The sequence below is a fragment of the Protobothrops mucrosquamatus genome, unplaced genomic scaffold (genome assembly GCF_001527695.2).
Source record: "Protobothrops mucrosquamatus isolate PMUCROS unplaced genomic scaffold, P.Mucros_1.0 scaffold_217, whole genome shotgun sequence".
NCBI classification, from domain to species: Eukaryota; Metazoa; Chordata; class Lepidosauria; order Squamata; family Viperidae; genus Protobothrops; species Protobothrops mucrosquamatus.
Genome location: NW_015386293.1, coordinates 683,067 through 695,853, shown reverse-complemented (window position 1 = coordinate 695,853; position 12,787 = coordinate 683,067). Strand labels below are relative to the sequence as shown.

The 12,787-nt window shown below is 36.2% G+C and overlaps 1 protein-coding gene across 1 annotated transcript in view; it reads right to left on the bottom strand.

The window, feature by feature from the left end:
• Positions 1 to 9,508, bottom strand: part of LOC107298312 (DNA polymerase alpha catalytic subunit) — a 13,495-nt gene extending 3,987 nt beyond the window's left edge. The window contains exons 1-8 of the mRNA XM_015827688.1: positions 9,491 to 9,508; positions 9,077 to 9,173; positions 7,635 to 7,715; positions 4,741 to 4,853; positions 4,451 to 4,513; positions 3,902 to 3,997; positions 2,594 to 2,777; positions 421 to 547 (exon numbers count right to left, since the gene is read on the bottom strand). Of these exons, the coding sequence (XP_015683174.1) occupies positions 421 to 547; positions 2,594 to 2,777; positions 3,902 to 3,997; positions 4,451 to 4,513; positions 4,741 to 4,853; positions 7,635 to 7,715; positions 9,077 to 9,173; positions 9,491 to 9,508 (779 nt within the window). The remainder of the gene's footprint in view (positions 1 to 420; positions 548 to 2,593; positions 2,778 to 3,901; positions 3,998 to 4,450; positions 4,514 to 4,740; positions 4,854 to 7,634; positions 7,716 to 9,076; positions 9,174 to 9,490) is intronic.
• Between the last annotated feature and the right edge of the window lie 3,279 nt (positions 9,509 to 12,787).

The window sequence follows — 12,787 nt, the reverse complement described above, 5'->3', positions numbered from 1 at the left end:
AATGTACAGCTGAGTATCATCAGCGTACTGATGGAAATCCACCCCAAAGCCACGGATGATCTCACCCAGCGGCTTCACATAAATATTGAACAATAGGGGGGAGAGGACCGACCCTTGTGGCACCCCACAAGTTAGGGGCCTTGGGGTCGACCTCCGTCCCCCTGCCAATACAGACTGCGTGCGGTCGGTGAGGAAGGAGAACCACCGCATAACGGTGCCTCCCACTCCCAACTCCACCAGGCACCGCAGCATGATACCGTGGTCCACAGTATCAAAAGCCGCTGAGAGGTCCAAAAGAACTAGGACAGAGGAACTAGGACAGGTCAGCTATGTATCTTGATGAATAATACAGCTTTATGAAAACATTATTAGTGTTGACAGAACAACAAATATGCAGCTGTTTCCACAATGTTTACTTACAGCATTTGTTTCTGTTCCAATTCCATCTCTTCCTTGAGGAATGTGACCTCTTCTGACACAATTCCCATTCCTGGTATAGATTCATCAAAATCCCCATCATCAAAAATAATTCTATCTTGCTCATCTTCTGTAAACAACATTAGACACTTGCAGAGACTTACATTTGATTTGTAGAATGTAATACTATTTACTTATCAAATGTTTTAGTAGAGAGAAGAATAAGAAAGAATAAATAAAATAAATAATAAATTATCAGAATAAAAATATAGACTCTTTGGCATTTTGCAGTGTGAATTCATGAATATACAATTGCATGATGCAGTGAGTAAATATGATATCCAGTATTAAATTACAATGAAACCAAATAAAAATCCTGTCTTGGAAATAAAGTATAAAACTACCATGTCCAGCAGGTAGCCTTTGAACAGTCATGTCTTTGACTGACATCTAAAAGGATAAGTTAGAACTTGAAAAACATTTTTTAGGCTAGCAATCCACAGAGTCACTCTCTTCCTCATGACTGCCCTCTATATTTCTTTTGCCCTCAGGATCTGGACTAGGGATAAGTAGATAATAAATATTTAGGCTGCACATAAGGAAGTTCTCCAGCATGTGAGAAGTGTTGTGAATATACTGGCTTCTTAACGTATATTATTTCTGCCATGTATTATTAACACACAAAAGAAAAAGTGTCTATGCTTTCTAAACTATGTACTTAGTTTATATGTATTTAGAAACAAACATAAAGGGGCAATTAACACAGAGAATTAAACTTTCATTTAATTCACCTAATAAGTGAGTATGTGGGCAGTGCTAGGAAAGCCTTGATTGATTTCAAGGTTTATAAAGCTATCCAGCTCAAACATTAAGATTCTGGGCAAACACAATACAGGAAAAATAATCAAAAGAAAACCATCTACAACGAACAGGCAAAATATACATATAAAATGTAAAATGGTGACCACACAACAAACCAATCACATGGAGGAAACCTATTAAACTGATCCCTAATGCCTGGAGGAAGAGCCACGATTTAAGGGTTTCCTAAAGGCGAGAAGAATTGGGGCTAGTCATATACTGTATGGGGTGAAGGGGGATTTCTACAGGCAGAAGTGATAACCACAGAAAAGACGTGTTTCCTCAGTCCCGTAAGATTGCAAGATTTAAAAAAATGCCTTCCTGTGGGAACATGTGGGGCAAGTTCTTTGATCTTGGAGAAGGATTCCTTCAAGTAATATAGGCCCTATGTAAAATAGGGTTTTAAAGTATTTAAACTTTAAATAAATAAAGTTCAAATAAACTTTGAACTGCATCTGGAAACCTATCAGGAGCAGCTCACAGAGTATCAGTATTACATGGGCAAAATAAGAAACATTCTTAATTACCCACGCTGCTGCGCTCTGGACCAATTGAAACTTCTGGATGGTTTTGAAGGGCAGCCCCACATAGAATGCATTATAATAGTCCAATTGGGAGGTAACCAATGTGTGAGTGACCATATAAGGACAAAGACAGTAAGATAGGATCCTTTGTACTTGAGAAGATCACTTGAGCTAACAGTATTTAAGAAGTCAAGGAATATTATATACATGTATCTCATCAAAATTTTCTATCACTGAATAAATTCATATTCACAAATATTAGGTATAAAGTTTAAGGCTGAAGGTACAGTGAGCTTTATTATTGATCAGGTCATTAATGATATGGAAGAAAAATGCCTTTGATCCAAATATGTCTTCCTTCTCTGTTGTGATCCCCAACCTCAGACCCTGAGATTCAGAGGGTCCCAACTTTGTTAGTTTTCCCAACAGCCTTAAAGACCTGTCTGCTTCCAAAAGCATTGGGCCAGGACATGGCGTGAGCTGGTTTGTATGATTTTCATGTTTTGAGGAGTTTTCTGACTCAAGTCTATAAATGTACTGCATTGATTAGCATTATTTGATTTACCTGTGTTACTGTTAATATGTTAAATTATTGTTAGCTGCTCAAAGTTACATGTGGGATAGTACAATATAATTCTTTGAAACAAACAAACAGGTCTTTAAAGGTTTAAAACAGCCACGTGTTGAAACTGGGAAATATTCCTGGATAGCAAAGGAATATAATTACCAAGTGGATTTAACAAAGCTAGCATATTTGAAAATGGTAGGATTACCAAAAATATTACAAATACCTTTAATAGATTCTTCTTTTATTTTTACAAGTTCTTCATTTTCCATTGGTTGTACTCCATTTTCATTATTAATACTCTCTTCTGTGATTGCCTCTGATCTAGCTAAATAGACTGAATGATTGGACTGTAATGAAGGGATTTCTTTTTTTCCAAGAGGGATAGATTTTCTCACTACAGCAGTTACCTATAATTTCAATTAAACACAAATAATTTCAATTAAAAATGGACAGCAATGTAATTGATTTTATTCAGTTTAGGCCTTGCCCAATTCCAAACAACTCAGAGTGGCTCACAATGTAACAAAAATAAAATGTAGTATGAATGTTACAAATAGTGCATACATGCCTAATCTTTTTTGGTTTAGATTTTTTTTGTTCTTTACACCAGTTCCCATTTTAAACAGAAAACATATGCGAAATAGAGCATTCCATTTGAGGACTGAACATTTGAAAGTTATGACAACATTAAGCATTTTCAGAAAAAGACCTCAGTCACCTGCTCTAATTTCACAAGCACTAGGAATGAGCAAGGCTTTTCAAATGATATGATTTTCTTTACATTTTCACATGTAAGTTGAAATTGTGTAGGAGAAATATGGTGCTGCTTACAATCAATGAAATAAAAACCTAATTATCTTGTAAGAGATATAAAGAAACATAATTTTTTTCCACTCAGGTATAAAAGATTCCAAGGCCCAAGGAATGTTAATAAACTGAAGAGAACATACTAAGAGACAATCTCAGATTCTAGAAACCAAGGATGATTTAAAATAGCTCTTAACAGTAACCTTCTACAAAGCAACAGTGTTCACAAAATGTCCTCTTTGTTCGAGTGAACCATACATCTATAGTTCATCCCCATTACTTCACAGAATCCACCTCACAAATAGATAAAATCCTGCTATATCCAAGTGATTATCTTCTTGTATTGAATCGCATGTACAGTATATTCTAATTTATTTAACTGTATATAGAGATGCTGCATTCCTACCCCTCTGAATTCTGCATTCTGGCGAACTCTGGTATTGCAATACTATAAACAATCTGTGCTTCGACAGAAATATGCATTGGTTTCTGGTTTAACACAAATTTCAGGGCAATTAATAAAGGTCCCCTACAATAGCAAGCCTATTTAATTCAGAGGGCAAAACAAAATAGTATTGGCACCCATAGGTACATTTTTTTCCAATTTGATGACTAAATAAACTACACCAGTATTATTTTTCACTTGTTAGAACAACAAACAAAATCAAAGTATCAACAACATCAAAAAGCTAGAAAGCAACACTTCCCATTTAAGAGCATTTACCTTGGAATCTTCGGATTGCACAGAAAAAGGATTTAACGGCGTTCCAAGAATTCTCCTTTTTTTAAGCACTGGAACTGGTGGTACTACATGAACAGGCTATAGAGAACACAGATGTTGATATTGCTTTAATACAGCTTCCAAAATAAAGAAAGTCTTATCTCTTCTACACTGATACATACTCCCAGAAATGTCATCTTCCCTCCTTCCCCTCATCCCCCTACCTTTGCACAAAGCTTCAGAGACAGAAATGGTTGCAAAGTAATGACTAAATGCAATCTTCTACTAGAACCACCTTTTATTAACTTAAGCTCCCTTTTTACAGTCTGCAGCAGGCAAATCCACTTTCTACTAGGCATTTTTTTACATTTGGATAAAAATAAATCATATATGAGGACACCTGACTTATAATTAATAAACTTTTAGCAACTCAATTGTCAAATTTATATGAATTTTCTTCAAAGTATCTCAAGAAACAGTTGTGCAGTTGCAAAACAATATTCCCTGTTTATAACCTCCACCCCACAAATACATACAACATACATTTCCTACCTTAGCATTCAGATCTTGCAAAATGTCTCCTAGCAAATCATCTTTAGAGAGATCAACTGCTTTCTGCAAAAGAAAATATAGGTTTTCCATAAACTTTTGAAGATTTTCCAAATCCATTCAAGGTAAGCAATGATATATTTGACCTTAGTTTCAGGAAACAAAAAATAATTGATAGGGAGTTGATTGTAAAATGGGTGACTTTATAAATGTTTTAAATAAATAAAACAGCAAAAACTTGAGAAAATAATATACAATTCTAAAATATATATTTTATGGAAATTCAAACTTACATCAGCATTTTTCTTGCCAGTATTAGCCATGAACATGGATTTAATAGTGTTTGGTTTTGATACCAGAGTCTTCAATTTGTTTTTGTCATATGTGGAAGCTGTGTCTTTTCTTCCTGATAATAATAAAAAAATTAAAACATCAAAATCTATTCATCAGGCACCATTAAAAAAAATCTAAAGCCAATCTTGAGTGCAATATTAAATCATAGTGTAGTGTTGCAAATAAGGACTGAGGCTTCTCTTACCTTCCATTCTATTGGTTACTGTTAAGCACTTATACAGCACTTACGTTTTTGTCACCACTGTACAAATACTGAACAACAAAATCTGTGCCCTGTAACTTTTTTGCTATCTAACTGACATTGAACAGAAGGTAAAGGGAATGGAAATGGAAAAGGAATAATCTGCCATTATGTTATTTCTGACAGGCAGAACAGCAAGGCATTGTTCTAAGGAATCATTGTTCCAAGGCCAAATCATGAGAAAGAATTTTTAGCACCTCACAAACTAACCCTCCCTCACCAAAATGCTTAATAGAATAATGTGAAAGGGACTGCGGATGAGGACAAAAATGCATACAAGAGAAAAACAAAAAACAACAACAACCAGTGCCCATTGTATTAACGGGCACAAAGAGAAAAAGGAGTTGCAAAATATGTAATTGAATAGAACTAGAGGAAAACGCAGAACAGTTTTGAAGGAAATAAATAAGATGTTTTGGAAGTGGGTAAAAAAAGCTAAACAATTATTCTGCCAGAGTAGATAGAAATAAAAGGTAATGAAATTATATTGGATGAAACCAAAACACAGGAATCTAGGAAGAAACATTCTAGATATTTGAATGGGAATAACAGCATTAATCTTACTGTACAACAGAATACTGATGTAATGAAAGCTATAAAAATGCTGCAGAATAGTATGGCTACATATTTAGATGACGTTAAATAAAATATGGATGTAGTTTGCTTATGGAGTGGCTAATTGTTGTAAATCTGTGTGTTGCATACATAAGAGCATTATATGGTAGAACTAAAGAAGAGTGAAAATAGTTAAATGCCTAATGTATAGTTCAACAGTGAATATGGAGTAAGGCAAAGCTATGTAATGTATCTTGAGTCGTTTAATGACCTTAATTTCAGAAAACAAAAAATAATTGATTGGGATCCACCTAGAGTTGGTTGTAAGATGGCGGCTTTATAAACATTTTAATAAATAAATAAAGCAGCAAAATTTGAGAGAATATACAATTCTAAAATATATATTTTATGCAAATTAAAACTTACATCAGCATTTTTTTGCCAGTATGACAAATGTGTAGTGCTACTGGTAACATTAGAACAATATTAATTAGAGATGTAAGCGTACCTTTTGTACAAGATTAAAGCTATGTTCTTTATTCAATATGCAAATAATTTTCAGATATATTAGATTCTATGATGCAACAAATATGGATCTGAAAATTTATTCATGTGACTATTACATTGCCTCAGTCTTGATCAATCAATGTAGCAAAAATCAAGGGCTGAGGAATGATCAATGTAGCAAAAATCAAGGGCTGAGGAATTGCAAGTTATGTATAAACAAATTTATATAAGTGGATATATTATATATTATATCAAATAAAATGTAAAAACAAACTGAATGAAGTGGAAATTGATAACTCAAGAAATGTGCATGGTAAAAGAAGGGATTAATTTGTGCTTTAATTTATTTGGCTTTCTGTTTCTTATGCCTTCTGCACCTCAAAAGGTAATAGTATAATTTATATATATTAATGTACTAAATTACCAACCAGTACAGTTGTCTCACCAACAATGTGAATAGCAACTTTGCAACTTCATTTTTGCAGTAAGTAGATTTCCATAAAAGCAGTTCCACAGAACATCTATTGCTGTAACTGAGATTACCAAATGCATGTTTCATGATTATGGTATTGTCTAGAAACAAGTACCGTTTATATGGTAAAGGGTATTTCTTATCACCAGTCATCCAATGACAAGATGGTTTTATCAGTACATTAAAAGAGTGACCTGGGTTTGGGGTTTTTGTTGGCTTGTTTGTTGTTTGGTGACTTCAAGTCAGTTTTTAATTCCTAGCAACTGTTTGGACAAGTCCTACAGTTTTCTTAATACAATTTTTCAAAAATGATTTGCCACTGGCTGCTTCCCAGAGCTTTGTGTGTGTGACTGACCCAAAGTCACTCAGATGATTTCATACTAATGCAGGACTAGAACTCATGGTCTCCTGTTTCTAGCTTAATGCCTTAACTAAACTGGCTCTTTCCCATTTATTTACAGGCAATATAATCACATCATATAAACATGCCCTGTTCCCTAGGAATGGGCACTACCCACTGATAAGGTTCCATCTTCCCATTGTTCAGAGCCATCATACTGCTCTCTGAAGCCAAACACGTTAACCTAGCCTAGGAGATGCACAGCCTCTCCCAATTCAAATGTAATATTGATATGAAATAAGTCATGTTTTGAATTCCTTATCTCAGCAATTTCATGCAGATAATAGTATTGAAGACAAAACAATACTTCATAACGACAAGATTCAGGGTTTCCTGTTGTTATCAGTCTTGCAAGTAGAATTAAAACAATGTGTTCCAGTTCCAGCTTAGAGGGGCAATCAGTCAAATATCAAAAAATACAGAGAAAATAAGCAAGAATATAGAAATACATAAGCCAGCATGCTACCAAAGTACTTCTGAACCTAGACAGAAATAGTTCTAGAAAATTGGTTTTCTTCAAGAGCATCCAAAGATGGACTATTACTTTCTTAGGCATTTTTCCCAACAAAATGGCTAAGTTACTTAAGGGAGTTACCCAATACTTAATATATTCCTAACAGCATATATTGGAGAAAGTTGCTGAAAAAAATGTACTCACGTTTCTTGTCAGCATTAAGAGCATTATCTTCCAGATCTTCATCAAAAATCTCCCTGCCATCTTCTACATAACCAACCCCATCTATGAAAAAATGTCACCCTTTACAACCAAGTTGCTATAGTTTGCATTAAAAGTTGTACTTAGTAAGGCAAATTAATCCAGATTCACTTGATTTTTCCATCATTTTGCAGTGGTAGAATAACAACCCTGTAGTTTTTCAAATGATGTTGAACTACAATTTTCCATAATTATTGGGCAGACTGGCTGTGATAGTGGTTAGATGGTTGGAACAATTCCAGGGAGATCCATGTTCCAATTCCTTAGGTTATCTTTCACTAATCACTATCCTCAGCCTATCTAAAAGGCTTGTTCTAAAGGTAAAATTAAAAAGGAAATACTATTAGAAAATGCTAAATTCCTATAAAAATACAAAGATACAAATGCATCTTTATAATCTATTGGCTCACTCTCACAAATAAAAACCAACTTGTCATTTCTAATTCTTGACATTTCTCATATTCTTGACCTTGCACAGTACATAATACTAGAAAAAAATGATTTCCTTTCTGTTAACCATCTTAAAATGTAGATACATCTTCACAAATGACTTGGTAGATGATAACTTAGCAAACCAACCATATAACCATTTTTAGCTACAGCAGCACAACCAGCTATAAAAATCAAGCCAAATACTCAGGAGAAACTGATTATCTTACTCCTGCCATCTAAGCAATTTCTTTATTCAAATCAGTTTTATATACAGGTAGTCCTCGATTATCACAATTCGGACAATTGCTTAATGTGGTCTTTAAGCAAATCAGATGGTCATTACATGAAAACAGCTTCTCCCAATGACTTTGTTTGTTGGAAGCTCCCTGAGAAGATCGCAAATAGTGATCATGTGATCCTGGATGCTGCAACCATCATAAATACAGGCTAATTGCTAGCGCTTGAATTTTGATCACATGACTGTGGAGATGCTGCAACAGTTATAAGTGTGAGGACTGATGTAAGTCACTTTTTTCCAGCACAGTTGTAACTTCAAATGGTTGTTAAATGAACTACTTATAATTTCAGTTTTCCTCTATTATTATTTTAAGACATATTCATTTATTCTAGACTTCTACAAAAAAATATATAACGACAAGGGGCTAAACCAATTGTTCTCTCACTATGCCTGTTTTAAGAGAATTCTACCTTTGTTCCTAATATTACAGTTGAAGTATAAGAACAATAACCAGAATAATAGAATCAGGCAATGTTGTTATACAAATCAAGTTGAATCAATTGCCAGAACAACAATTCAATTAGAGATTGAGGCAAATTTTATAAAACATGATTATTTTTAAAAATAACAAAGTTTGTTTAAACCACATTGACAGAAAATGAATGGAAAAACAGTTTTAGTATCAGCCTGTAGATAAAAAATCAATTTTACAAACCATCATCCACAATCCAGTCATCATCCTGGCGTTCTCTGACAATCTTAGAATATTGTTCTTCATCAATTTCATCATAAACACCTGCAAATTCCTCAACCTACAAAAAGAAAATAATTACTATAACTTTTTTTTTAAAAAAACCAACAAATAGAAAATAAGATTCTGATATTCTGACAATATTGGGATACTTATTTAAATAGATATGCCTAACCCGGCTGTAGCAACTTCCTAACCTTAGTTGATCTCAGAAGCTAAGTAGAGTCAACATGGTTAGTATTTGGATATAGAACCATTTTCAGATTACATGTTTATTGTCCAAACTAATAAATTGAAAAAGTAGCCAAAAAAGCAACAGCCAATTGTTTCAGTAACACTGCCATGAAAAACATGTAGATGCAATCACCAGGAGTCAACCTGATGCTTACAGGGCATCTTCATATTTCCATACATTTAAATATATACATACAAATAAGAGACCTACACTTAGTAGTAGCTTCTTTCTCCTACATAGCATTCTTCACTTATGAGTCTCAACATTCAAGATAGCATGATCACAGCTATAGGGGGGATGGGTGCTATGATCCATCTTGAAGAGTACCAGTTCCTAAAACTGGGTTAATAAATATAAATTCTGATAAAAAAATGTGTATGGGCACATGCACACAGATTCACTCACAAAACAATATAGAAGTGACACGCCTACATTGGTTAAAAAAAACCTGAAATTAGAACAACTTTTTAGTTACCTCATATTTTATTTTCTCACCAGCCTTTGCCTTCTTCAGGCGTTCCAGAGCTTCTTGCCTTCCTTTTTTAAATTTTTTCTCACGACGTAAACGTGAAGATGCAAGATTTGCAGTATTTGTGATTTCTGAAAAACAGAATAATTGATAACATTAAGAACAGATGTGGGAATATAACTACCTAACAGACACACACACAAGGTGAAAACTTTATTGATAATAAATATCAGTGTCAATGAAAGACAAAAGATCTGATTAGAATTCTACCCATTGAAACTACAAAGGAAATAAACAAAATGCTGTGCGTTAACATGTGCAACTTTGTTTGAATTATATACTAACTTTCTTACCTTATAGAAAAATCAAATAAAAATGTATCAGAAAGACTGCTACTGCACACAATAAAACTAAATAATACCAAATCTTAAATTTAAAAAGGAAATGCTCTGTAAAAGGAAGTATTTCAGTGTTTCAATGTATTAATAAATCTTTAGTGTCAACTTTTATTGAATATATTTTGTAATTAAATGTATCAAGACACTACTTTTTGCCTTTTTCAGAATTCTTTTTCTACAAGCCTACAAAAGATTCAAGATCTAAAATAGGATATACTGGTTTATGCCTCCGTACAGACACTACCAGACAGTATCATACTAGTTCATTTACCTTCCCTTTCAGAGGAACAGCGCAGAGAACAATCCTTGGAGCAAATATGAATAATAATAAAAATAATAATAAAAGAGTTAGCTTTGTGCATGGAACCCACAAATAAAATACCCCAAAATTTCAGACAATGGTGAATGATACTAATAGCACCTGAGACCCCGACACTACATAATAAGAATGTAAAAATAAATATAATTAACATGAAAACGGAGCTAATGAGAGGAAGATTAAGAGCAAGTCAGTCCAAATCCTTTATTTAGACACATACGCACACAGACACACCCCTCAATGGATTGTAAACATGGAATGTGGGATATATTACAGTCTACTAATATGGATGACAGAAGATAGCTCAATAGTTGTGGGTGTAAGTATCTTTATTTCCAAGGGCATGGGTCTTCACCCACCCTCAAGCTTTTTCAAGGAGCTTTAGCCATCTTAAAGAAATCCTTGAGCAGCCAGGGAACATTTGCAGAGTGAGATAGGCCATAGGTATATTTAGGTGGACAAATGATGAATGTTTGTCATAATGTCACTGTTCCATTCCATGATATACAAACTTGTGACCAACAAAAATGAAAGACAAAGTTTGCATTGTGATATCACTATGCATATCATATTTTTATCATTATGGCTAGCTGAAGATTTTTATAGGACAGGGTTGGAGTTTGGCTATTATTTTCAACTTTTATGTAGAAAGAGGAAAGAGAAACTCTTCCCTGTCCTGCTCGCTATTTTCTTAGTGATACAGATAAGGAGTAGATAGAATGCTTATAAAATATGTTAAAGAGACAAAGCCATTTTGGCACTGCAATACTCTATAGCTATATATTCAATCTTGTAATTTCTTAACACAGTCTTGCAACTTATGACAAGTATGTCCTGCTCAGGTCACACTTGGAGTACAGCATTTAGTCCTACACATGGTTTATCACTGTCCAACTAAAGCAGGGCTTTTCAACTGGTGGTACACGTACCACCTGCGGTACTTTGGCACCTGGCAGGTGATACATGACCATCCTAGACAAGTGTAGCAGGGGAGGGGAATGAGCTGAAGCGGCGGCAGCACCGTACAAGCCTGAGGGAGAGACAGCTGGAGCTGCAGGGCTGTCGGGGCTCATCAGAAGCCCCAGGATCGGCGCGCGCAGCTACAGCTGATTGGCGCTTCTGCAGGGCTATGGGAGCTGGGCAGAAGCCCAGGATTGGGGCGCGCAGCCACAGCTGATTGGCACTTCTGCAGGGCTATGGGGGCTGGGCAGAACTCCAGGATTGGCGTGTGCAGCCACAGCTGATCGGCGCTTATGCAGGGCTATGGGGCTGGGGAGAAGCCCAGGATTGGCACATCCTTCTGCAGGGCTATGGGGGCTGGGCAGCAGCCCAGGATTGGTGCGGGCAGCTACAGCTGATCAGTGCTTCTGCATGACTATGGGGGCTGGGCAGAAGCCCCAGGATCAGCGCACGCTTCTGCAGGGCTATGAGGGTGAGACAGAAGCCCCAGGATCAGTGGTTCCAGCGAAGCCGGAAGAGAAAAGGAGGAGGGGGGAGAGAGAGGAGAGGCTATAAAAGGAGGTTTTGGCGGGAGAGGGAGAGAAAAAAAAGACAACAGGGAAAGAGAAGGGGACTGCAAAAGAGAGACGGAGAAGCACAGCCTTGAGAGGAATCAGCTGGAGGTGCCCGGAAGAGAAAAGGAGGGGGGGGGGAGAAGAGAGGATATAACAGAAGGGAAGAGAAGAGAGGATATAAAAGGGGGGAGAGAAGAGAGGATATAAGAAGGGAAGAGAAGAAAGGATATAAAAGGGAAGAGAAGAGGATATTTAAAGGGAAGAGAAGAGAGGATATAAAAGGGAAGAGAAGAGGATATAAAAGAAAGGAAGAGAAGAGGGACTTCTGGTTCCGCCTCACAGCAATGCGGCCAAGGGACTGTGGGGCTCCGCACCCCACAGCTGGTTTTGCCCTGCCAGGGGATCCTAAATGGCTCTGATGTCACCCCAGAGATGCAATGAAGAAAGAGGGGCACCCTGATGATCATGGAACAATGGCAGTCGATCAGTTTGATCCTGGGGAAGCCCTCTAACCCGACAGGAGAAATGCTAGCTGCACACCAGCGTCTAGCCCAAGCTGCCATCAGCCGAAGTCCAAGAGCACAAATCAGAACAACGGTGAACAGCGTACTTGGAACTGGGTGAGAGTATAGATCTTCTCTCTTCTATTTTGTAACTGATTCCTTGGAAAAGATCCCCAAAGCAAGAAATCCTGTAAAGGTGAAGGGAGGGGATCACATCCCCACCCCTTCATAGACAGA